Source organism: Chrysochloris asiatica, unplaced genomic scaffold (genome assembly GCF_000296735.1).
Source record: "Chrysochloris asiatica unplaced genomic scaffold, ChrAsi1.0 scaffold00078, whole genome shotgun sequence".
In the NCBI taxonomy this organism is placed as follows: Eukaryota; Metazoa; Chordata; class Mammalia; order Afrosoricida; family Chrysochloridae; genus Chrysochloris; species Chrysochloris asiatica.
The window spans coordinates 9,798,858-9,826,720 of record NW_006408596.1 but is presented as its reverse complement, the minus strand read 5'-3'; the positions used below and the strand labels follow the sequence as shown (position 1 = coordinate 9,826,720).

The 27,863-nt window shown below is 40.0% G+C and overlaps 1 protein-coding gene across 2 annotated transcripts in view; it reads right to left on the bottom strand.

The window, feature by feature from the left end:
* Positions 1-4,530: 4,530 nt before the first annotated feature.
* Positions 4,531-27,863, bottom strand: part of TAOK3 (TAO kinase 3) — a 138,169-nt gene continuing 114,836 nt past the window's right edge. Inside the window, exons 16-20 of one of the 2 annotated variants that reach the window (XM_006865458.1) lie at positions 23,933-24,136; positions 14,506-14,745; positions 12,833-13,045; positions 6,976-7,158; positions 4,531-5,905 (exon numbers count right to left, since the gene is read on the bottom strand). In XM_006865458.1, coding sequence (XP_006865520.1) covers positions 5,744-5,905; positions 6,976-7,158; positions 12,833-13,045; positions 14,506-14,745; positions 23,933-24,136 — 1,002 coding nt within the window. In that variant the 3' untranslated portion in view covers positions 4,531-5,743. The remainder of the gene's footprint in view (positions 5,906-6,975; positions 7,159-12,832; positions 13,046-14,505; positions 14,746-23,932; positions 24,137-27,863) is intronic. The other variant, XM_006865459.1, reaches the window with a different exon arrangement.

Genomic DNA, 27,863 nt, shown 5'->3' with positions numbered 1-27,863 from the left:
GATTGAGTAGTCAAGAATATCCTTCTTTGAAGAAGCAAGGAGGTGGTCTAGGTAGAACAATCCAATAGCAAGTGCAAAGACTTTGTAGCAGCAATGAATTTTAAGTGTTGAATGAAACAACAGGTCAGCTTGAATGTCATAAGTAGGAGTAAGAGAGGATTGAAATGAGACTGAGGTTGAACTTTGTTTTCTCTGTAGTAACTCTCCCAGATAAATTCTTTTACCCAGTTAATTAGACATTGCCCGTAAGCATTCTCTGACACTAATTATGACGGAAACTGGTGTAGTTCTTCAGACCTCTTGGCAGCACCCAGTACTTGCATTACAGCCACACTCATAATCTGCTGTTGGATTAGTACAGTCCATTGTTGATTTACGTGTCTTCTGTTGTTAGGTGTCATCAAGTCAGTACCAACTCATAGTGACCTTATGCACAACAGAACAAAACACTGCCCAATCCTGGACCAACCTCACAATTGTTGCCGTGCTTAAGCCCAGTGATGCTGCCACTTTGCCAATTCATCTCGCTGGGGGTCTTCCCCTTTTTATATGACCCTCCACCTTACCAAACATGATATCCTTCCCCAGCGACTGGTCCCTCCTGACAGTATGTCCAAAGTATGAGAGACGAAGTTTGGCCATTCTGGCCTCCAAGGAGCACGCTGGCTGCACTTCTTCCAACACAGATCTGATTGGATTGTTCTTTTGGCAGCCCATGGCACTTTCAATATTCTCCTTCAACACCGTAACTCAAATGCATCAATTCTTCTATGGTCTTCCTTATTCACTGTCCAGCTTTCGTATGCATGTGAGGTTATTGAAAATACCATGGCTTGGGTCAGGTGCACCTTAGTCCTCAAGCTGACATCTTTGCTCTTCAACACTTTAAAAAGGTCGTGTGCAAATTTAAACCACAAGCTCCAACAAAGTAGTGACCACATCCACTGCAACACAGCAGATGTGCAATAAAACAACTATTCCTTGAGGAATGCAAATTTAGGCACTTTCTGAACTCCTTTGCCCTTTCTTACTTTTTCCTTGATTTTATTAGGTTCTATCCAGTCACTTTCAACTCATAGCAACTTTATGTACAACAGAACAAAACACTGGTTGGTTCTGCACTTTTCTCACAATTATTTGCCTGAGCCCATTGCTGCTGTCACTGTGTTAATCCATCTCTTTGGGGGCCTTCTTTTTCACTGGCCTTCCACTTAACCAAGCATGATGCCCTTCTCCAGGAATGGTTCCTTCTGATAACATTTTACACTGTGGTGCAATCTATATTGAAAGTTATGATCTTTTTAACTGGCAAGAATTTTAAGTCTTCTTCATTTTCAGCAAGCAAGGTTTTATCATCTGCATATTGCAGACTCTTAATGAATTTTTCTCCAGTCCTGATGCCACGTTCTTCTTCATGTAATCCAGTTTCTCAGATTATTTGCTCAGTGTATAAATGGAATAAGTATGGTGAAAAGATACAATCCTGATGCACACCTTTCCTGATTTTTAAATCACTCAGTATCCCTTTGTTCTGTTCCAATAACTGCCTCTGGGTCTATGTACAGGTGTCTCAAGAGCACAATTAAGTGTTCTGGAATACTCATACTCTGCAATGTTATCCACAGTTTGTCATGGTCAACCAAACTGTAAGCCTTTGCTTAATAAATAAGGCACAAGTAAACATCTTTTGGATAATCACTGTTTTCAACCAAGATCATTTTGACATCAGCAATGATATTCCTGGTTCCATGTCCTCTTCTGATTCTGGTTTGAATTTCTGGCAGTTCCCTGTTGATGTGCTGATGCAACCATTTTTGAATTATTTTAAGCAAAATGTTACTTGCATGTGATATTAATGATAGTTTAATGATTTCCTTTGATATATCTCATTAGGAATTTTCCATATCTTTTAAGTTCTTTTTTCATTTTGCACAGTTTATCTTTAACTCTCTTTCCTCCTGCATTTTACTAAAAGTGGCAAGGAGACACTACACAGACTTTTAGATCTTGTTTAAGAAATTTCTTCTGCCAAATACCCAAGTTCATCACTTACAAGTTCTACCTTCCATGAAACATGTGAACATAATTCAAACAAGTCATTGTCATCGGCTAGGAAGCATCACTTTCCTTCCAGTATCCAATCATGTTTGTTTTCTTTTCAAGCCTCAGCAGAAACACCTTTAACATTTCTAGCAACATTCTGTTCATGCTGATAGCAGCTTTCATCACCGCTCACAGTTCTTTCTGAGCCCTCATCAGAATCATTATAATTCTACCTATGATCTCTTCAGGGCAAACTAGGACCTTACTACAAATTACAACAAAATTCCTCCAGCCTCTGCACATTACCCAGCTCCAAAATCACCATTCTTTCTAGCACCAGTTGTTGTCTTAAGTTTTTTAGTACTGCCATAACAGAAACCCAAAGTGGGTGGTTTTAACCAACATTTATTTGCTCGGTTTATAGGCTGCTGCTGCTGGTGGTTTTGTGCCATGGAGTCAGTTCTGGCTCATAGCAACACTGTATAGGGTTTCTGAAGCTGTAAATCTGTAAAGGAGCAAAAATCCTCATGTTTCTCATACAGAGCAGTTGGTAGGGGCAAGAAGTCTGAATTCAAGGTCTGGGCTCTAGGGTAAATCCTTCTCTCAGCTTCTGCAACATTTTTCTCACATTCCTTGGGGATCTCCATGTGGCATCTGCCTTTTCCCCATTTACATGTGCTTGTTTTGTGCCTAATTTTTAAGGCACACCTTACACTAATATCTGGAGTCCTGGTGTTCATTGTGGGCTAATACACTACACTGCAAAGAAGGTTTGAACCTCAAGGTTTGTGATTCAAGTTCATGAACTGCTTCTCAGAAACCCTATACAGGGTCGCTATGAGTCAGAACTGACTCAAAGGCACTTAATAACAACAACATACTGATATCTGGTGTGGCGTTATAGGATAAGCAAACCAGAAGGTCAAGGGTTCAAACCCACCAACTGTTCCTCAGAAACTCTATACAGGGTCAGTATGAGTTCATGTCAGAACTGACTCCACAGCACTTAACATTTGTCATTAATATACAAAAAAAGCTCTGGCCTCAAATAGAAGTGAATCCACAGGTATAGAGGGTTAAGACACACAACACATATTTTGGGGGGACACAGTTCAATATATAAGCAAAGGGACTGGCAAATAATGAATACTCAATAAATATTCATTAATAATTCCAGGTCAAAGGTAAGCAGCTCGTACAACAAACAGTCATAACTTTTCAACTCAGAAAGTTTAGCAGATGCTGAAAAGACACAGGCTCTTTACTGCTGCTTCGGCACTTCTCTCAAGACCCATTCTCTTGCTGCCACCCACATGTGTCTATTCTTATGGCATCCTCAGGCAGGTACTAGAAGGAATGTTCCATCTATATCAGGGGCTAGGAGCAGGGACCATGTTCTTTCTTTCTGGGTCCACTGCCTTAGGATATGTCCAAACTTGAGGAGAAGGAACTTTTATAAAGATCAGCACCTGTTTCACAGGCCTGAGATCTTTCCCCAAGCTAGGCATTTCTCACTACAGAGAGAAATGGATGGAATAAACTCAAGGACATCTTTCTGCCTTATTTATGAGTTAACGTCCTTGTGGGTGGCAGTGTGCCCAGTGGTTAGGCGTGTGGGTTCTGGAATAACACAGGTCTTGATTCAGATCCCACTGGTGAGAGCTTACTTCATCTGTAAAATGCTTAGGGCAGTGCCTCATCAATGCTAAGCATTGCTTTTCAAAGACGATATAAACATGAGTATTCTTACTAGTCCTTTCCAATATTATTTTCAAATATCTCCAATATAACTTCAATGAATTGGGTGATTATTAAATTTGGGATTAACTCTTGTTGTTATTTTGTCATCCTTTGAGTAGACCTTTCTCCTTTAGTCCATCACAGTGAACATGTTCACATTTGTCTGGGATGACTTCACATCCTGTAGGAGACAAGAATGCTCTTCAGGTCACATTCTAAAGAGTCATTTTCAATGCTCAGAATGAGAATATGAAGAATGTAATGTTCTCATTACATGTCCTTATGCCCCAAACCACATTCTACAAACTACACTTTTTACTGCCTCACTGTTATAAACATACAATTATTCTACTAAAAGCAGACTATGAGGGAAGAGGGCTCTGCTATTATAATGGGATCATTTAGCATATTTGATTATAATGCCTTCTCTCTAGCCTGCTTTTCCTTAAGGCTGCCCAACCTCTTAGCAATCCATGTTCCTCGGCACAGCTGGTGCATGTGCACTGGTGCATGTGCCGTTTTCTATTCTTAGTAGCAGAAAGGTGCAGCTGACCATTCCCCACAGTGCCACCCTATCGCCAGCCCCGTAGAGGAACTCGGATAAGAGCTTTACCTGGAACCTTGAAGGGCTCTTCTTGGAGCAACCCAGGACAGGGCAAATGGTTTCCGGAGGGCAGCTCTCCCTCTGCACAGTGAACTGGTGAGCCTAGAAGGGAAACTTCCTGCTACAATAACACAGCAAGGCGATGTGATGAACACTTTTATTTACAAATATAATTAAAAGCTCTGACAGTTATCATGCTCTTCCTTGGAACCTGAAAAATGTCTGTTGTTGTTTTAAAGTGCATGCAAAAGAAGGAAAGCCTTTTTTTTTTCATCATTTTTTATTGTAAGAAAATACACAGTTTGAAAGTGTGAATAATGCAATATTTATGACCAAGAGATGGGACTCAGGGAGGGGAAGGGAAGTAAAGAAAAAGATCAAGATGATCTGATTGAGAGACAGTGTTGAACTCCAAATACTGAATTGGAAAAGGAGGGAGGGGGGGAGGAATAGGAGGAGGAAGTAAAAAAATTTGATCAGAGAAACAGTTAAAATACAATATGAAAATAAGTAATACCTCTCCTTAAATTCCTTCTATACACAAAATACACGATTTGCCAAAGCCCAATTTGTGCTACTGGGATTTTGTGAGCTCCTTAAGTGTATTCACATCCTCTGCAACAGCAGAAAATGATTATGATACAATCAGAATATGCTGAAGACAAGTTAAACTCTTGCCAGCAGGTTCTTAAAAATCACAAGATCTCTTCACCCCACCCACCCCCCCAGCCCCAAAAAAGTAATAATATGTCACCACTGATATGTACATCACAATTAGTTTCTGTAAAATGTATCAAATTTTCAATCTTTAATAAAACTTTGTTTTTTTTTTTTTAATTCCTGATGAATAAATACCAAAAAAATAAAATAAAATAATGCAGCAGCTAGTTAAGGTGTAAGGCTGCGGATATTGTGTCTCTCTCCCCCTTGGCATTGATTATTATTATTATTATTTATTATTATTATTATTTTTTGCGTTACTTTCACAGATTGGTGGTAATGAATGATTGCTTAAAGCAATATACATCCACTTTTTTTGTTGTTGTTGGTTTATTGGTTTTGTTAAAACTGTCTCCAAAGCTTTCACTGAAACCTTTTGAATCACATCAATACTGTGACGTGTACTATGAGTAGAAGAGATGGCCGGTTCCGGCCAGCACTGAAAGTTGACACGGGGGGAGGAAGGGGCCCCTGATGGAGTAAGAATAAACAGGCACTAGTCCGACACGATGTCAGTAAGAGGAAGAGAGAGAGAGAGCGAGAACGAGAGCACGCCCGTTAAAATGGGGAATGTGGTTTTGCAGGGTCGGAATTTTTTTCGTTTTTCTTTTTTTGTAAATGGCAAAAAATTTAATCTCATCTATAGTCCTCCTTAGGAAAATCTAATGTAACCAAATTCCCAAATCCCATTCTGAGGCTCTCCATGTCAAAAGTTTCAATCTCTCGCTCTTGCCTTTCCAATAGGTACTTTATTCTCTCGCTGCGTTCCTTCTGAAGGGCAGCCAGCTCTTCTTCAATCTGAAACAAGCACAATGAGCAGTCCTTAGTAAAAACTGTCTCCCAGTAAGTACCCACATGCACTTGTATACACACATGCATAGCAGGACACACCAACACAGAGGAACCAACAGTAAACTAGACTCAGCGGGCTGGGAAAGTACTGTGATAAACCACTCGTATTTAATCTTATACACTTAAAAGTTAGCTCCCAACAATAAAAATGTTTGGAGCCCACGTGGGGCTAGCAAAACCATTCCAGCAAGCAAGCAGCTGAGCTGATCTAGGTCAGTGTCCTGTTTCAGCAGGAGGTGGCTCAGGAGAAGCTACAAGACACTCAAGCACAATTAGATTGTGCAGCCTCCCCATAGAGCTGAATGCCCCCTGGGTCATTAGCAATTTAGTTCTAGAGCAGGATCTGGGAACATATTCTGTTACGTTGGTCTCAGGGAACTACCGGAAGGACGTGCAAATATCTGGTTAAGCAAATAAATGCTTAACAGCTCTGAGATGCTTTATGAAATCTTTTCTACTTCTTATTCCCCAGCAATATCTAAAGCAATGAATATTTCACTTCAGATAACATTTATTATGCATGGCCATATCAGCCTCTCTTCATTTTAATTTTCTTAAAGAGCCCTTCTGGTGATACCCCTTGGTTTAGAAATTGCCGGAAATAAAAGACAGATCTGAATTTGACTTCCTCATGCCATTTAAAAGCCAGGAACATAACAGGAGCTTTTAGCCTGATGCCATCAGCTTACTGTCCCCTTTGTACCCTATCAACTGGCCAGCTAGCCACTGCCATTCTTTTGGCTGTGAAGGCTGAGGGTTTCGAAGCAGTGTAGGCTGTGGAACCAGACAGACTGTGTGCGAACCGTCAGCATTCTGAGGCTCAGTATCCTGGCCTGTAGAAGGTGGGGGTGATGCCTGCCCCACAGTGACATGGGGAGGATAAAAGCAGATGATATATGTCACATGTCTACTTTCAGCCCCCACCAGGATAGGGGCAGGGTTCCCCTGTGGCAGTGTCCGAGGCTGTGTCCCCACTCTAACACTCAGCTGCACACGACCCACAGTGACACTCATACCTTCTGCTCAAGATGTGCTCTGCGCAGAGATACCCTCTGCTCTAGCTTCTGGAGCTCGCGTTCGTGTTGTGCCTCGGTTTGCATCTTGATTTTGCTCTGGTAGGCATTGAGCAGCTCCATTTCCTGCTGGAGCTGTAGCCTCAAGGCCTGGCATTCTGCTTCTTGAGCCTCATCTAGCCGTAACTGCAGGGCACATAAGACACACACTGTCATTCTCCTCTCGCTTACAGTACTTTGGGACTACTGGAAGAGATTTCTTTGTTGGGACTGAAATACGTCGCCTGAGAAAACAGACACCCTAGGTGTGTTCAGAGCAAAGCAACCAAAAATACAGTAAGTCTGCCCAGTGGATACAAAGTTCTAAACAACATTCTTTTCAATATAGCCTGAAACCACAGCAGCAGGAACCAGGAAGGCTACACACTATGCAGTGACTGAGCCCATAGCTCTGGAGGTTAACTTTGGAGGTGGACACCTGAGTTTGAATTCAAGCTCCACTGTTCACTTAGATCTATCACCGTGGCAAGCTGTTTAACCTCTCCAAGTCACATACTTCTCACCTGAAAAAAATAACAATAGTAGTTCCTACTTTCTATGATTGTTGTTAATTCCTACTAAGTGATCAATAATGTGCTGGACTGTAAAGTTGGTTTGAACTGCAAGGTAGGTGGTCCAAGCTCACCAGCTGCTCCTTGGAAACCTACTCGACAGCACTTAACAACAACAATAACATCTGGTTTTGACTACACCATTTCCATACTTAGATACCTTTAATTCCAAAATCAATACATATTTAGATATCCTTAATGCTAAAAGGTGAACCCAATCTTCACAAAACTCACATAATATACTATGGACAGGACTGTTATGCTCCCAGCAAGTCACCTTGGTCTCTATTTGCCACCCGAGTTATCCAACCGGCCAACCACACTGTGAGCTGAGATGCAGGGGGCTCAATATCTCTTCCCCACAGAGGGTGGCTTTGATCATTCTGGTTGAAAGAAGAGAGCTCCAGATTACAAGGCAGCCTGGTAGTTACCTTGTTGTCCGCGGACATCACACTTTATATTTATGCACAAATCTGCGTGAGGAACAAGCCAAGCTAGCCAGCAGAAAAAGCCTTCTTCTCAATGAGCAGTTTTAACTGTTTCCAGGGCAATGGGCCAGGAAAAGTTTTTGGTCATTAGCAGGATGATGCTTAGGGATGAAGACCCTGCCGTTCTCTCAAGCTCCGGTTTCTCTAGATTTAGCAGCTTCAGCTCAGAACAAGATTAGAGCCCTTAATTTAGATAGCTTGGTCTACTCTGAATATTTCCATATGGACCACTTTGCCATGATACTTATTCTCTACTTTATGCTACATTCCCTACTTTGTACAATTTGTGACAATATCAGTATCTCACTTGAAATGTTATTAGACTTGTTTTATAAAGTTACTTGCCTAGTGTCTTCTTTAGCACTTTTGGAGAAATAAGACTTAAGAGATAAATGAGCACAGAATAAATTATGCAATCACATCTCCAAGGTACTTTCTAATAATTAATCCTCACCAGTTTTTATTAACACCCACCAAAAACAATAGCTCTCTTCTCATTTTCCCAGTGAAGAACAAAGGGAGGAGAGACACTGGATGCAAAGTGCAGCCAGTCTGCAGCAGACTCAGAACAGCCTCAGGGATAAAATGCCAAGAGGTTGACAGGCACTCCAGTCAGGGCTGTTTTGGATCTTTTCCTGATGGGGAGATTCCTTACCAATATAGGGAATGGGAACTCTGTCCCTTTCTTTCTGTCTGGCATTTAGTTGCTATAAATCCTGGCCAAGTGGGTGAGAGGCTCCTATGGGAAGCTTAGTACATTGAATCACCTCCATCTTCTTTTGTGTCTGGCATTCTATTATTAATGTCAGCAACTAGGTTATTCTGTATGAGCTTCTGACTCTATGATAGTCCTGGTGCCAGAAACCAGACACTATTCCAGTATTGGGTGTTCATCACTAAAAAGTTGTACAGACTAAAAACCAGGAACAAGTTTTATAAGAGAATCTGTTTCCTAAAGTGACTTAAACCTCATGAGAAATGGATGTGATAGAAGTAGTATAAGGTAAGATTGGCCAGCCACCCACCCATCCCCCCAAAATGGGGAAGGCCAATTTTACCACTAATTAGCTCTGTAACTCCCTAAACCAGGAGTTGGCAAACTACAATCCATGGGCCAAATCTGGCTGTTGCCTAGTTTGATGAATAAAGTGTTACTGGAAAAGAGACACGCTCACTTGTTTCTATCTTGCTAATGGCTGCTTCCCCACTGTAACAGCAGAGCTGAGGAGTTGTGACAGAGACCACCTGGTCCACAATGCCTAAAGGACTGTCTTTGACCCTTTACAGAAAAAGTTTGCCAACATCTGCCTAAACAGGTTTACATCACTAAACCCCAGTCTCCTCAAAGGTAACATAGTTGAAACAGTAACTACTTCAAAGAGTTTCATAAAAATGGAGTAACACCTAGACAAAATTTAAAACAGTGCCTGGGACATGGCAAGCAGTCACTAAGGAGTAGTTGTCTTTATCATGGGTTTTATGATCTCCTCCCAGTCTCAGAAGAAAGGGTATTTCTCTTATTTTATTCAAGCGCAAACATGGACCTATATTCCTAACCTCATTCCCTTCTATTTTATATAACATTCATTGAGCACATACTACATGCCAGGCATAGCTGCAGATGTGGCGAATATGAAGATGAATCAACCACTATGTTCCTATCAACTCTTTTTCCCCTTCTCCTTGCCTTTAGCCTATCTCTGCACTCACCTTTCACTCCTCATTCTGATCTTACTCTTTACTTAAGACTGTTCATATTAAAATCACCAAAGCACTTCCTGAAGTGGTCCTCATTTTACCTGAGCTCCCAGTAGCATGCAGACAGCCCCTTACTTTTTAACATCCTTCTCTTGACTTCCGAGATGCTGCCCTCTTGGTTTCTTCCTCCTTCTCTGGCTGATCCTTTTCCAGCTATTCCTTACCTTACCAGGCCATTAAAAGTAGGTGTTTCTCAGGGATGTGTCCTGGACCCTCTTCCTTAGAATCACACCTATCCCAAAGGCTTCAACTACCAACTGTATGCAAATGACTTCCTCATTTATATCTGTATCTCAGATTTCACTTCTGAGGTCCAGACTAGCGTATCCCATTGATTATTAAACATCTTTTCCAGGGCCTCAAGCTCAACACAATGAATATGAACTCATGATCGTCCCCTTCCCATTTCCCCAATCTGCCCCACCTCCATTTTCACCATATAGGTCATGTGTTGTTTTGTTCAAACCCAGAAAACTGGGACTCATTCCCAATACCTCACCCTCTGCAGTTAATCTGGTCTCAATTCTACCTCCTGTCTAGTTTTCAAACTTGTTCTTTTTTTCATCATTCTGATTGCCTTCTCCCTAGTCTAGCACCACTCCTTCATATCCAAGAAAAAGGAGCAACTTCATAAATGATCTCTTTATAACCACTTCCAGGTCATTCTCCACCAGAGCGATGGTGCAAAAATGCAAACTCGATGGCAAGACCCTGCTGAACACTCATCAGTGTTCAGTCAATCATCTCCCACTGCTTTTAGATACAGATATAAAGTTATGACAAAGCCTGCAAGCCCCTATATAGCCTTCTCATGTTCATTTCTTCCTAATCTCCCGTCACAAACAGAATGGATTTGAATTCTTCACATTTGCAGCTCTTTTGGCCTGGAATGTACTCCTTCAGCTCAGACTAGATGAGCACAGAGCATTCCCCAACTCTTAGATCAGGGCAGCACTCCAGATTTATAGTCGGTAGGCACCCTGCCCATGCCCAGCTACAGAGTGGAGCACACTTTTTCAATGTCTGTTTCCTCCACTCTACTATAAACTCCACAAAGACAAGATCCATGACTGTCTCATTCAACATGATGCCTGGAGCACAGTGGAGGCACTCAATAAACACCAGTTGAATGAATGAATGAATGCACTGGTTCCTTCCCTCAGTCTAAAAACATGTTTAAAGCCAATCCCAAAGAACAGAAGGCCTCCTTAAACTCAGTCTTGTCTAGTTACAGCTTGCTGTCTCCTCTCCATCTCTGTTAAGTATCTGGGAAGAGCAGTCTCACTTACGGTTCCTATCTCACCTCTTTCAATGCCCTAGAATGTCTTCTGTTCCCCTACTCCACTGATTGTGATAATCAATGGTCAGAATCCACTGTCAAACCCAACGAGCACCTTCAAGTTTATTATTTGAACTGGTCTCTCTGCAACTGGTCTCTTATTTAAAACAATCGAGAAAACTTTGTTCTGGTTTCTGTGACATGATCTCTTCTGATTTCCCTCCCGAGCCTCTGGTTATTTATCTTCTTTGGCCTATTCAGTCCTTATACGTTTTACATGTTGCTATTCAACAGACTTTGTCTCCTTCCCCCTCTAATACAAGGGGGCTTCAGAAAGTTATGGAAAAATGGAATTAAGACAATGGGATTTTTCCCCCAAATTTTTGAAGCCTCTTGTATATTTCATAGTAGACTTTAATCTCTTCCTAATGCTACAACTGCCCCTATATACCTAGGAAGCCTAACTTTTTGTGCTTAGTTCTGACATTCCTCTTACACTATAAGATTTGTATTTCAATCTTTATACTGATCTATACTCACGTAGTTCAAACAGCACATCCACAACTTAGTCAACTATGTCCCTGGAAACCTGAACTCACCTCTCCTTCCTTTTTCCTATCTTGCTAAATGGTGACTTGCTCCATTATATTGCCAAAACTAACACTCAAACTATCCACTATGTTCTATTTTATCTCCTAAATATTTATCAAATACTTCCCTTCTTTACCATTTCTACTGGAATGTTCTTTCTTTATTCAGACAGTCATCGCTTGTTTACTCTGACTGTTATAATAGCTTCCTGAAATTTACGAATTACTGCCAATAGTTAGTTCTATAACAGGAATCTGGTCCTGTCACTTTCCTTTTTACAACAGCCTTCAGGAGCTCTACATTGCTTACAGAGCAACACCCAGAAACCTTAATAAGGTATTTGAGGACATGAACTCTGACCTACTTCCTCTAAAGAAGCACTCTATACTACCACCATTAGCAACTACAATGAGTTTCTCAAATGTGCCTGTTTGGTAAATTCTAACTCTTAAAGACTCATTTTGTGAAACCTTTACTGAATTACCAGGCAAGCTCTCATTCTTGGCTCACCAAGACCTTTATGAGCGCTCCATTTTGGGTGCACACCAAAGTTTCTTCCTATTTGTCCTACCATAACCCCCAGCACCTCCCACTTCAAAGCATGTAGGCTTTTATTACTGTTCTTATGATGGTAAGGTAACCGATGGTTGACTATCTAGCTCATCGCTGTTATCTGTGAGTCCAGCTGTGTGCTGAACAAAGATGCTTAATAAAAGTTTATTCAATGAATGTGCCTGTGTGTCTTACTTCCTCACTTCACTGGGAGCGCCACACATGCAGGGGCTGTGTCTTATTCATTTGTGCCTGACATTAGTTGGGGAGTAGTCAGCAAATCTTTCATGAATAAACATACGGTATATGTGGTATCTATCACGTTTTGCCCTCAGCATCCCTATGTGCCACAGGTCTGCTTTAACATGTTATTTCTTGAGTTCCATGTTGTAAGATATACTCCAGCAAGTATCCACATTGGCTTGGTTTTATTCGTAGGCGTCATTTCCTCAGTTCTTTGAGCAGAAAACCACCAATATCCTAAATCTGTGCAAGGATCATCTTGGAAACAAATGGCTGGATCTTGAATTTCCTTGATTCCCAAAGCTCTTGAAGCCGTGGCACTGAACCTAACCACTTACCGCTTGAGAGGCCATCATTTCATTTATACTCTGTTCATACTGCTCTGCCAAAATGGCAAGTTTTCGCGTCTGCTCATCTTTCAGTGTCTTTAAGATTGTTTTGTGCTCATTCTTTGGAGTTACTTCCAACTGGTGATTCTTGAGTGCTTTATACTGTTTGGTCTGTACTTTGCAAGTGTCCTGAAACTGTTTTTTAATTTGCATTTCCATGGCCTGTGCAGAAAGAGTGACAAAGGGAAAATGAAGACACATTAGAACACAGACAATCTTCCTTCTAACAACACAACACAGGGCCTGGATCATTTGTTTTTGGTGCAGTGTGACCCATATCGTTAGTCTATAATCATAAAAATACTACATATGACACATACAGGCATTAACTCTACCAACACTTTTGGTCTTATATATTAAAAGAACAGAAATAACTTTAAATTTACAAATGGCTTTGAAGGAAAAATTAATTGTTCCAAGGGAATGGCAGCTCTAAACAGATTGCAGAATGTTACTAAAGCTTTGTTATTGTTTGTTGCTGTTTCAAGGGGAGAGGGGATGGTATTACATAAAGCAGCTCTCACTGCTCTGGCGTATAGCAGCTCCCTGATTTATCAATGAAGGCAGACAGCTAGGAAATATGCACATCCTAATCCATTTCCAGTGGATTTCAGTCTACACTGACAAGGAAAATGATTTTAAAAAATCTATTAAGAGGTTGCACTTGCATGGAGCAATGTAAGATGTGCATTTTGGCAAGGATACAGTGGAGTGTGTTATTTAAAGCCAGAAGATATTCCATCATGCTGCTTCAGTCACATGTGCATTCCATGAACACACTGAAGACACAGGATGACAAGGATCATGAATTAACTAGAATTTGACTAGAAGAGGACTGTGGCCAGTGTAACTGAGGCTGGCCTCATATTTGTGTCAACACTGACAATATCCTCCCTACAGATAACAGTGGATTAGTTCATCTGGCTTGTTAATTATCAGTCACCTGAAATGATCTTCAGGCAATGGGGGCCAGAGGAGTTTCTCATCTTGAATGCAGGGGCAGCAAATAGCACAGGTATATTTGTCCCTGACTCCATCAACCTGCTGTTGAGTTGGTTCTGACTCATATCAACCCTGCATAGGGTTTTCAAGGAGTGGCTGGAGGGTTAGAACCACTGACAGTGAGGTTAGCAGTCTAACACTTATTCTATAGCACCACACTAGGACTCTTTGTCCACAATAGATGTCAATAACCAATTACAATCTTTCTTATTTAGCTAGAATGTGGCTTCAGAGTCCTTTTCAACATAGCAGCACTCAAGGTAGCTACTGCCAATAATCTGACTGGCATGTGAGATGAAATTTATCTGTTATACCTGCCAACTACCTCTCTCATTTCCTGGAATTAGAACCACTGAAAGTCATGAGAAGGTCTAAGGAAATGAAACACTGAGAGACCATCTAGTACAATAGCTTCCAAACTGACTTTCCCAGTAGAATCTCTTCAGGAACTGGTTATGTATTGTTTCTTGTCCTTCACATCTGGAGATTTTGATTCAGTAAGTATAGGATCCAAAAATTTATAATTAAAAAAAATGATCCTCAGCTAAGTTTAGCAACCCTTGCTCAAGTTCAGCTGTGTTCTGGATTCAAATTAGGGACACACCTCTATTTCCTCTTACCTTTAAGTTTTTTGGCTGTTGCCGGAGTTCCATGACATGCTTTCTGTGCAGTTCCCTTTCTCGCCTCTTGTTGTACTCCAACTGGTTTTCCAGTTCAGTCTGGTGCTGTAGACGGATCAAATCCATGCGAAGCTTCTGTAACGTGTGCAGCTGCCTGTACTCTAGCTCTCGGGTGGACTCATCGTGCCGGATTAGCATGGCATGCTCCATCTCCTTCTGGGTCCTCTTTTTATTTAGTTCCTGCATTCCGGAACGAAGATAAAAAGAGAGAGATGAATGAACAGAAATTGGAAGGAATGTACAACTAAGTGAAGGATGGCAAGGAGTGGTAATGCTAACTGTCTCTTAATTAAACCCATTAGCTTTTGGCAGCATGATTTAATAGGACTAAATTAGCAATCCCTAGAGCTTTAGGTTCCATTCTAAGGTCCGCCATGTCCAAGATAGGTAACTTCATAGAAATCACAACTGTACCATGTATGGAATGGGATTCTCTCTACCTGACCCTTCCATACCTCACAGAGTTGCTATAAGCTTTTATTAGGTGATGTGTTATGCCTAGGTGTGAAACAAATGTTTCTTTAGGGAAGCTAGTGATTTACTCTATTTTCCCATTAAAGTCATGAGGAAAAGCTTTTTAAACATCAGACACCTGAAATCTACAACCTGAGTTTATAAGAGTTGGTTTGGGGTGGGGCTCTGACATCTGCATTTCTGAGAATTCTCCAGGTTTTAATATGCAGCCAAGGTCGAGAATCACTGAATTAAAATAACGTCTGAGAAGCTCAGAGTTTTCTGGGAAATATTCTGTTTTTGCATGTATCAAAAGTAGGAAAATTATCTATTTTCTAAAATCTTAGTGTACAGGACATGTTGGGAGAAAGCAAACTAGATCTTTCCCCGTTCATCTTTTCCATTAGTCTGTTTGATGCTTTCTAGATCTAATCATTCTGTTTGTTTGTTTTTTTTAACTTTTTATTGTGAATTGAGTGGAAGTTTACAGAGCAGATCATCAGTTTAACATTCAACAAGTGCACCTCTATTGCATATCGTCATCATTTTCTTCTTGCTACTTATATCTGTTTGTCCCTCCGCAACCCCCGCCCCTCACTTTTTTTTCTTTTAATTGGAGTGGCAAGAGGAAAGAAAACTAGGAGAAAATAATGGGAAGCTGAGTGGTATTATTTTAACTCATCAATTTAAGAATCTTTCCTAAATAGCACTATATACAAAGATCTGAATAATGTGCTCTGGGTACATTTAAATGCTTATTAAGTCATGACACCTCTTCTCAAGTTGCTAACACACTAACATTGTTGTTGGGTGCCATTGAGTCAATCCTGACTCACAGTGATCCAATAGAATACAGTAGAACTAACGACCTCACAGGATTCCCTAAGCTGGCATCTTTATGAAGACAGATTGCTAGGCCTTTTTCTCCTGCAGAGGGGCTGGTGGGTTCAAACCTCTGACCTTTAGACTAGTAGCCAAGTGCTTAATCACTGTGCCATAAGGATTCCTTAGTACTCTTATAAGGAAGTGTAACAGACACTTAGTGAAATATATGCTCGGCTCACAGCTGATTGAATCAGAGGTACACACGTGACTCAACATATACCAATCTATTTTCTTTCCTAGAAGTTGGACTTGAGTTTCAGAGAGAGCTAATTTCTACATGTGAATGGCCTTAAGGAACATATGAGAACTCCATATGTAATGGCCATCCACTGCTAACAGGACTGAGGATCAGAGACAACAGGGCTTCAGAGCAAGAAGACAACCAAAAAAGTGCAGGGAATATGTTAATGTCTAAGTTCCAGATTGGTTTCTAAACCCTTCTGTAGGCCTAGCTATGTTCCTGCTACTGGGTTTTATGAGATATTCCTACAGCAAATTCCTGGTTTTAGCTTAAACTACTTCAAATAAACTTCAGTTAACAAATAAAAAAGCACCTTAATTAAGGTTGTTTTTGCTTTTGCTGCAGTTCTTCTTAGAAGCAGACTCTATAAGTACTTCAGTGGTCATTACCTGACGAGTCTCCTTTGAGATTCCATTTAATTTTATATAATATTTCTATGTCTTTTTTTTTTTATGAACCTTAATACAAAGAAAGACATTTTATATGCAAAATAACATGTTAAAGACCCAGGCTGGAAGTGATAAGCACTATAAAAGTAAAGGTTTGAGCCACTCAATGTCTGAAAAGGCTGGCATTAATATTAGGTAGGAAGGTCAAGGAGAAGACAAAGTATTTGTGCTAGATTTTAGATGAGAACAACAGGTGTCATCTCTGATGCCATCCACTATGCAAGTCACTAATTTTCACACAAGTATTAATGTCATTGTTGTTGTTAAGTGCCATTGAGTTGGTTCCGGCTCCTAGTGACCCTGTATAGCGACTGGTAAGCCTGAATTGCAGACCAGTGCATTAAACCACAGCACCACACGAGGACTCCAGAAATATCAATTACATGTGTAAACTGGTGTGGTTGGGAATATCATGCATACTTGGGTCTCAATCTATTTAAAGAGAAGCATTTTAAATAGAACAGCAACTACTACCAGAGCACGGTCACTAACTGTTCATTTATTTATTCAATAAATACTTGTGGAGCACTGTGTCAGGCATTGCTGTGGACCAGTCAACAAGTCTATTCCCACATGGAGCTGAGTTTCTGGTGGGAAAATATCTAAAGTAGAAATACAACTTTTGTTAGTGTTAAGAAGTAATAGATAATCTTAGAGCATTTCCTCCCACCCCATCCCACCTTCCAGCATTTTTCTTTCCCTTGTTTTATTTTTCCTCTTTACCTGGACCATCAGTACTCTTCTTTTAAAAATAACAAGTGACCCTTAGGTGGCACCACAGGATAGTGAACTCTTCCCAGAGCAATGACCCAGAATAAGCTAAGAGAGACCACTAAGTAGGTAAAGGGCCTGTCTCTAGGCCACTATATCATCTTTGACCTTTGAGTAGCAGGGATCTCAATGTTGGACAACAGAACATCTTATACTTTCCCCAAGGTGAGAAGTCCAACCTGAGTGTGAAGTGTGAGTTGCCCAGAGCCCTGAAGCTCATGCGGGAGAAGACAAAGAGAGGGAGACAAAAAGCACACATGTTTTAGAAGATAACAAATGCTTCTCTTTATGCTTAACAGAATGTTCTAGGATATTGTCCATATAATATCTGTGTAAGAATTACCTGGGTCACAAGTGACTAGTCTTCATAATAAGGTACCAGGTAATTCTGATACATATTAAATTTGAGAATCAACTGAAAAATACTCAGGGTATGGGGGTCAGAATACTTGAGTGTCAATTTTAGCTCCTCCACTGATTTAGTACGTCTTTGGGCAAGACCCTTAATATACATTTTAGTTTCTTCAGGTATAAAACAAAAGAGGACAATACCAACCATGGACTCCATTATTGAAAAGATGAAATAAAAGAACATGAGAACATGCTTCAAAATGTAGAACTCTATGCCATTATTATTTTTCTGTATTTAGAAATGTCATTATTTTTCTGAACTCAGAAATGAATATCTGGCATATAGCATCTTACTGCTATAAGAACTATCAGAAGAGTGACAGAGAATTGTGATACTGAAACGGCTTTCTATTACAAATCTAATTTGTTTCCTGTACCTTTAATTCATATATTTGAGTTCCAAACCAAAAACCAAACCCACTGCCATTGGGTTGATTCTGACTCATACCGATCCTACATAGGGTGGTTTCCAAGACAGCAAATCTTTTATAGGAAGGGAAAGTCTCATCTTTCTCCTGCAGAGTGGTTGGCAAGTTTGAACTGTTGACCTTGCGGTTAGCAGCCCAGTGTTTATCTTACAGAGTATAAAATGGTAAATTGCCTATAAAATTTTAAACCACAGGGAGAAAATATCAACGAGAAGATGAGCCTCGTGCTGTGTCTATATAGTATGGCATAATGTGCTTTCAATTTTTCAATGTGATTTCATTTATGTTCTTCAGTCCTAATTACAACCCTATGAGGCAGTGATACTGTAAGGATTTATTATTTTATATGCGGTAACAAGGCATGTGGAAGTTGAAAGACTAATATTTTAGATTAGTAATATAATTTTCACAGAGCGGAAAAGATTTTTAGATTTTCAGCAATTTTTCATTAAGAGATATTCCCACAAATGACTTCTATTTTCCTGCTTTATTCTTTTCTGGTTTAGGATACAGTATTTGGAAGAATTTTGAGGCAACGATGGTTTCATCTGCACAAATGACAGAACACACAGCAGAATCACACCATGTGCACCTTTATGCAAATTCAACACAGTAAGCTGAGAACCAATTAAAAACAAAAACAAAAGTAATGATATAGGTCCATTTCTCCACCAGTAGGAAGAATGCTGGTGTTCAGAGAGAAGAACTATAATGTCTTCCAAAGTTTTTGCAAAACCTCAGATGCATGGCTTTCTGGCTAAGTGATTTTATACTGTTGGAGCATTGTGTCCTTGGGAGTTGTAGTTCTAAGTTTGCAATGCTATTGTTCATAAGTGCTATCAAATCGGTTCCAATTCACAGTGACCCTGTTAAGGGTTTCCAAGGAGTGAATGGTAAGTTTGAATCACCAAGTTTGTGGTTCAAACTGACCTTGCAGTCCCAGTCCAGCGCTTTATCCCACAGCACAACACTAGTTGCAACAGCTTAACCAGAAGAGAAGGCATAAGCAGATTTCTGTAAAGATTATGATTCCATGAAGGATTCTGAGGAGATGAGGAGAGTTGGCATCTTTCAGAACATAAAATGAGTTTGGAAAGTAAAGACTTGCTTTGGACTGAGTTCCATGAACACTGTCACTGACCTATGTTCCTGAATATGATTATGTGACCTAAGGAGTAGTGTCTCTTGGTAAATGAACAATTAAAACTTTGAGAGGAAAAAAAAGGAATAAAAGCAATGATACATGTAGTTTTGCCCACCAGCGCACTCAGTGTGTAGGAGGGTATGTCAAAATGTATTGCTACAAAATCACAGAAACTTTCTTCAACAAAAAATTCAAAATGTGAACCTATTGTTTCTCGATATTTCCTCCATGTAGGTCTACACACTTCTGAGAGGTGGTATTCGCATTTTCCTAACTCTTCTGCGAAGAATTCTAAACTCTTTGATTTATACCACGTCAAAACAACAGTTTTGGCACCTTCAAGGGACTCAAATTGTATTCCTTTTATGTGTTCTTTGAGTTCAGGGACTAAAAAGAAGTCTTATGGGGCAATATCAGGACTGGAGGGTAGATGGGGTAAGGCTTCCCATGAAATTCCCATAGGACAGCCTTTCCTAACCTCCAACAATGAGCAGATGCATTGTCATGATTTAAAAACAAAACAAAACAAAAAAACCTCAGTGCAACTTTCTTGGCCCTTTTCTCAGCAATGAAGCTTCCAATTTTCTTAAAAACTCTCTTTAAGTGCATGTGATTGTCCTTTGAGAAAATCTATGAAAATTACACCTTGGGAATATCAAAGAATAGTCACCATAGCTTCTGAGCTAGCTGATCTCTCTCTGCCTTGAATTGAACTGGCACAGTAGATGGCCTGGGAGGCCACTGTTTTGACTGGACCCTATTTTTGAAGGCACTCATATGAGACTAAGATTAGTGCAGTACAGAGAGAACTTGTCTGTAACTACCATTGGCTGCATAAACATGCTCAAACACATTTATTTGGAATGGGTTCATGTATATATAAACTGGAACCCTAGTAGCAATATTTTTTGACTAATAAATGGGTAAAAATTTGGAAGTATAGGTGGTTTTATAAAAGTTCATGAAACAAATTCTATTATCTTTTAATTCAATTTTTCCATGAAATTTTATAAAGCTTCTTATACCAAATGAATGGTGACGTCCTCAGGGTAGACTCTAGGTGGGATAGATTATTAAGAATATTCACTGCTCAACACTTTATTTACATGCACATATATACACACACAATTCTATATTTGGCTCTGGAATAAATCTAAATTAGGAGAAATCTGAGCTCTTAAAAAAACAAAACCCATACAGAGTAATACATTATTCTTACCTCAATTGGTTAGAACGTAATAGTAATGTTGTTTCTGTAGTTTTTTTAACAGGCACAACTTTCTATGAGGAGTCCTGGTGTGGTGCTGTAGGAGAAGCACCACACCGCAAGGTCAGTTTGAACTACAAGGTCAGTGACTCAAACCCACCAGCCACTCCTTGGAAACCCTATAACAGGGTAGCTATGAGTCGTAACAGACTGGTGGTGGTGGTGGTGATGGTGATGGTGATGGTGGTGATGGTATGCCCTGGAGTCAGTTCTGACTCATAGTGACCCTGCATAGGGTTTCCGATACTATAAATCTTTACTGGAGCAGAAAGCCTCATCTTTCTCCTGTGGAATGGCTGGTAGTTTCAAACTGCTGACCTTGAGTTTAGCAGCCCGACTCGTAACACTACGCTACCAGAGCTCCTTTGGAAATGACCAGATGTCACTTAACAACAACGTTCTAGATTGACACTAATTGTCTGTTTAGTGTAAGTCTTCCTTCAAATGAACTATTATAACAACAATAACAATTCTCAAATGTTTTAAATATTAATACTTGCCTATACCTTATTTTCAACTGGCTACTAGACTTTTTTGTTTTATTTTTTTGTCTTCTGGAAAACTCAGCATATCTACCACTAAATTTATCATTTTTTGACTAAAACCTGTAAGCTCTCCTGTTTCTACTGAACTACAATTTCCGAAGTCTCAAACTCTATAATCGATTTTTATTCTACACTCAGATTTCTCCTCATATCCTATTATATGCCAGCTCCGGTTTATTTTATATTTCAAAATATATTCTAAATCTACTCCTCTTTTACAACTATGACTACCACCCTGCTCCATGCCCCATTTTCTAGTCCTTTACCTCGAATCCAGTGTTTCTCAACCTTTTTTCCAGTATTACCCTGTAAGGAGCTTTCCCCTTACCCAACTGCCTTTCCCGCTCATGAAATTTTAATTTTAACACCACAGGTACACTGTATATCTGTTTATGTATTGTGGTCATTCAGAGGGCCACAGGTCACTGTAACATCTAAGATTCTCTTTCTTCCACAAGAAACCATTTTCTCCCCTCTGAGGGCAATATTGCCCCACTGAGAATACATCCTCTAATCCAGCCTATGTAAAACTGGGCTAATCTTCCTAAAGTAAAATATTAGGTACATCAATGCCTGAGTCAAAAATGCTCAATAGTTTCTTTCTTCCCCTTCCAATAAAATGACATCTATTAACAGCTTGAGCCTGGGCCATAATACTGTGTTCATTAAGTTTTAGTTTGTTTCAGCTTGTCTTCTTCCTATTTGAATACTGCTCTCCAAAAATATTGTACAGTGAAATCTCTGAGAGCCTGGAATTGACTTGACTCCTTGTTTTGCTGGGTTTTGCAAGTTTTCCGCCTTTGACAAGGTGCAATGTTACCACATTTCTATGACTTTGTTAGTGGAAAATATTTGAATATTCCTTCTCTGACAGGTTTCTGTCTCATTCAGCTTCCTGCTTTCACAGTTTTCACAGGGTATCATTAATTGTGTGTGAAGTATTTGTTCCTCCCTCATCCCAGTTAACACTGGGTTTTAGCACACTCTGAGTACATTTTGATCACGGTGCTAATGAAATGATGAAGCTTTCTTTGATTCTACTAGGTCACAATGATTTCCTGTTGAATTTATTATCTGCAACTGAAACACATTCTGTATTCCTTTCTCTCAAATTAGGAAGTCATATTTGATGCCACCCTCTTCTGAAATTCCTACATCCATTTGGCCAAACATTACGGTAAATTCTTTTTTGAATCATCCCCAGCTGACCTCCTCAATCTGCACTGCCTCTGAAAGAGCACCACAGCTGACCTCACTCCTCAGTCTCCTCCTCACACTGATGTATGAATTTTTTAATGAAAAGAAAATCTAATGTTATTCTTCTACTTAAAAACCTCTGACAGTCATGTACGCTTTCAGAGTGAAAAGCCCTCCAGGTTCTGCTCCAACTACTCATGTTTGGGACATTCCTCTTCACATGCTCATAACTCTAGTCACACTTATCAGCCACATACTCTCCATTCCCTGGCATGACTGTCTGGTATGTCTGCTATGTTGTTGTTGTTAGGTGCCATTGAGTCGATTCCGACCCATAGCGACCTGGTATAGGGTTTCCAAGGAGCAGCTGGTGAGCTTGAACCACCGACCTTGCAGTTCAAATGGCTTTGCAGTCTGACGCATTAATTTACAGTGCCACACTGCACATATGCTACAGTAATTAATCGGTATGTGTCTCTTTCTTCTACTAGACTTAGGGCTCCCCGAAGGTGGGAGCTATAGTGTCTCAGGAATCCTGGTGTCCAGCATGGTTCCTGGCATTTAGGAGGCACTCAGTAAGTGCTGGATGGCAGAATTAATGAATTTAATTTGTAGAGTATCACATCTTTACTTAAGTGGTTGCTGTGGAGTCACAGAGACATACATAAGTCCCTGTCAAGTAGGTTAAAAAACAAACAAAAAAAAACCTTACTATTTTACTTGTTTTGATTTGGCTTTTAATGTAGCTGTAGTTGTTGTTAAGTGCCATTCATTGAATTGGTTCCAACTTATAGTGACCCTGTATAGGATTTCTGAGAAGCAGCTGGTGAATCTGAACTGTCGACCTTATGATCCAGTGCATTATCCCACACCAGGACTCCTGGCTTCTAATAGATGTTCAGTAAAATTTTGTGAGGGGGTTTCAAAAAGTTCATGGAAAAATGGAATTAAAAGATCATGAAATTTTTCCACATTTTTAACCTCCTCATATTACATTAATTTGGGAAAAGGTGATTCCCTCTTCTCCAAATGTACTTTCTCTTATCAATGGCAAATTCATTTGCTGACTTTTCTTTTTTGGTCTGGTAAGGAGCTCTGGTAGCATAGTGGTTACGAATTGAGCTGCAAACCTTAAGGCCGGCAGTTCGAAACTACCAGCCACTCCATGGGAGAAAGATGAGGCGTTCTGCTCCCGTAAAGATTTACAGCCTCGGAAACCCTGTACAGGGTCGCTGTGAGTCGGAACTGACTCGACAGCACTTAACAACAACAACTCTGTGCCAGGCACTATGTTAAAAACTAAGTGTGTCGGAATTGAACAAAACAGACAGGGTCATGATCCTCACAAAGCTTTTGTTGTTGTTGTTGTTGTTGTTGTGAAGTGCTGTTGAATCAGTTTTGACCCACAGTGGACCCTGCATAGGGTTTCTGAGGAGCAGCTGGTGAGCTTGAACCACCAACCTTGCAGTTCAAATGGCTTTGCAGTCTGGCGCCTTACTCCACGGGGCCACACCAGGACTCCTCACAAAACTTACTGTCTAATAAATTGGTGACAAAAGCTATGAACATAACTTACCTCCCGAATGTTCTGCTGCTCCACCTCATGCCGCTTGATCATTATTTTCCGCTTGAAGAAACGACAGTTTTTGTCATAGTACAGTCTCTGCTGAGTGAGAAGGTGGGCTTCCTCTTCAGCCTGTGTGTGCTGCAAGTTCTCTTTATGCTTGGATATCCGTTCTTGCTTTTCTTTCTTAGGTGTGCTATGGTCCTCATTCATTTCCTTTATTAAAAGAAAGAAAGAAAGAAAGAAAGGAAAAAGGCCAGTTACATTAAACAAAAAGAACGGTAAGAGAGTGAATTATTTGGAAAGCAAATGAAATGTAAGGGCAGAAAGGCTAGGTGTTGCATACTGTCCTCCCTCATGTTTTTCAACCAATTTGTTAAATGAGTAATAGGTGAGAGAAACACTAGTTTCCATGCCTCTGGCTTCTCAACCTCAGAACTTATTTTTTTTACTCATTCAATCAACAAACACCTACTGAGCTCCTACCATCTGTCAAGCACTGTACAAGACACAAGGATACAATGGTAAGTAAAAGACCATACTTTTTGCCATCATGGGAGTTAATGGTCCTGAGTCAACAATTAATCAAAGAAACACAGAAGTTAACTGAAAATTAACTAATTAAGTGTGCTGGGAAGGGGTAGTATTTGGTTCTACAAGAATGATGAATAAAAAAGTTTTGATTTTGGTAACAACTATGCTGAAATTTGAAAACAGTGAAAAAGGAGAAGGAAGACGAAACAGTATGTGCAAAGCTCTAAGGTTAGGGAGGGAACAAGGTCTGATCAAGAAACAGAAAGGAGGTTCAAATGGCTGGGCTAGTGTGATGTGTGATGAGGCTGCACAGGTAGGCAGGACCAGTAGAGGCCTCAGAAGACAAATAAAGAAGAAATGGGCTTCTTCTATACATGGGTTTATACTAAGAAGTATTTTTAAAATCTGACTGGTTACTAGGTGGAAAACAGAATGAAAGACGCAAAAACAGATACATCCAGACATCTGGGAGGATACTGCAATGGATACAGGCAAGAGAGATGATAGCTTGGACAAAGAAGGTGGTGACAAGACAGAGAGAAGGAAACAAATTCCAAAGATAGGAGGTAACTAACCAAATGTCATTTGTTTGAATTTCATTCTTCATTTGTGATCAGAATGATAATAAGTCACTTATGCTTTCAAAAGGACAAAACTCAATCACCCCAGGCCATATAGGTAAGGGGAATAAAGCAGTCAATCAGAACACTCACAGGTGTTAATCTATGAGTAAAGAAGACCACTTCCCCTTAATGGTTGTTGTTGATGTTATGTGCCTTGGAGTCGGTTCCGACTCATAGAGAGCCTGTACAGGGTTTCCAAGGCTGTAAATCTTTAAGGGAGCAGAAAGCCTCATCTTTCTCCCGTGGAACAGCTGGTAGTTTTGAACTGCTGACCTTGCAGTTCGCAGCCCGATTCGTAACCACTACGCTACCAGAGCTCCTTCCCCTTAATAATTAACACTTATTTAATGTTTTGTGATAACGACATCTGGACTGTTTTTTGCACTTCATCAAGAAGTCTTTGTTAAATCAGCTTTCAGCTTTCTATTATAAGTGAAATTTAGGAATCAACATGTAGGAAGATCTGTTTCCAGTAAACTAAAGTAAGTTGGGGGTCACAAATAGGAAGGCTGGATGACTCATTTCTCCATAGTAGGTTTGGTATCCACCACTAGTTTGCACACACACATTCAAATAATGATTATAAAAATTTACTACAAAATCAAGAATAAGTTCTTTCTGGACCAGCCAACATTCTGTATAACCTACACCCCTACTATCTATCAACAGGAGGAATAACAGAGATTGTTTTGTTATTTCAAGGACTTTAATCGTATCAACTTCTAAGCATACATGTATCACTTTAAATGGCTTGAACTCAGCTTTACTTCACAAGGATTGTTATTAACTCTGCACATAAAGGTTCACTGGGGGGATGACAAACTGGCTGTAGGAATGCTTTTCTTCATGAACAGGTTGAAGATTCAAATGTTTAGGCTTGTGGTCTCTTAGGTTTATAAATAATGAGTATGGTAAACCTAAAATAACCTTATGCAGGAGTACTAAGTACTCAAATACTGTTTTGTGGGAGAATCTTCAAAAGGTACAGTTCATGTAATCTTCCAAAAATTTCACAATGATGACCACTGTCATAAAGTGTGGTCTTTAAAGCAAAAGTGAACACATGGAGTTAAAAAGAAGGTATTTTCACAAAACTGAAAAAATTTCTTACTGAAAAAAATCAAAGCGAATCTTCTAATTCAGCAGTATTTTTCTGCTATTATATGAGGGGACTTCAAAAAGTTCATGGAAAAATTATAAACAAAGAGAAATTTTCCCACAAACTTTTTGAAGCCTCGTTGTAAAATAATTAGGCTCAGTTCAATAACTAAGAAGAAACGGAGAGGATGTGAACTGTCTTAATTGGGCTGCTTCTCTCTACAGCCTGACTTTCTAGACCTCATAGAGTTAAGAGATTCTCTCCATTCAGCCAGGTGGAACAGACACAATTTTCTGTCAGCACCAACAATTCTCTATGGCAATGCTTTTTTTTTTTTTTAATTGTAGCTCACCTGGGCAGGCCAAATATCCTGAGGCTCATATCAACCCACTTGTTTTCACTTCCCTATTGATAAAGAATTGGAGAGGAACCAAACTAAGTTCCCTATTGTTGTGGTTGTTAAGTGCCATCAGTCGATTTTGACTCATAGTAACCCTGTAAAGGGTTTCTAAGGAGCAGCTGGTGAGTTTGAACCATTGATCTTATGGTTCAAAGTGATCTTGCAGTCCAGCGCTTATCCTACAGTGCCATATCAGGACTCTGTGTGTTTGGGTTCATATTTTTCTTTTATAAGTTCCCTATTACTAACCTATGAAAGAAAAATTTGAGCACAAACACATAATTGTATATACGAATACAATGCCCCATGTTGAATCTTATAACAGCTTAACACAGTTCGTTACTGTTGTGTACCATCAAGTTGGTTGTGATGCACAGTGACCCTGCATAGGGATTTTGAGGCTATAAATCTCTACAGAAACAGAAAACCTCCTCTTTCTCCCATGGAGTGGCTGGTGGATTTGAACCACTGGCCATGTGGTTAACAGGCAAATATGTAATCACTACACTACCAGAACTCCTTAATATACTTGCAGTTGTTGTTGTTAAGTGCCGTTGAGTCGGTTCCAACTCATAGTGACCTAGTATAGGTTTCAAGAGTGGGTGTTGTTGTTGTTGTTGTTAAATGCCGTTGAGTCGAGTCGACCCATAGTGACCCTGTATAGGGTTTCTGAGGAGCAGCTGGTGAGCTTGAACCACTGACCTTGCAGTTCAAACGACTTTGCAAGTCTGGTGCGTTAACCCACAGCGCCACAGTGGGTTTCAATTGCTGACCAGAGCTTATCCTACAGGAAACACTTAGTAATCTATAAATAAGAAATCCTGGTGTGGCGCTGGGGTTTAATGAGCTGGACTGCAAAGTCTTTTTGAACCACAAGGTAGCTGGTTCAAGCTCACCAGCCACTCCTAGGAAACACCATACAGGGTGTCACTATGGGTTGGAACCGACTCGACGACACTTAACAAGAAGTCATATAAGAAGGAAAATCTCTGGAACTGCAATCAAGTCACCTGTAAAAACTGTTGAAAGGACAACTGAAGACATCTGAATTTTCAAGTCAAATTGCAGTCCCTCAAGAGCATTCTTTAAGTTCACTAGTGGTCCTGAAGCAAACACCTATGTATGTATCAATCATTCTTTAACCAAATATCCATGCACACTGACTAGGTGCCGGTGATACAGTGGTGGGTGAAAAGAGAAAAGGTTCCTGTTCTTGAGGTGCTTAACAGCTAGTAGGTTAAGTTGGTTAAAGGGCTAAAATAATTTTGAAAAACTACATATATAATT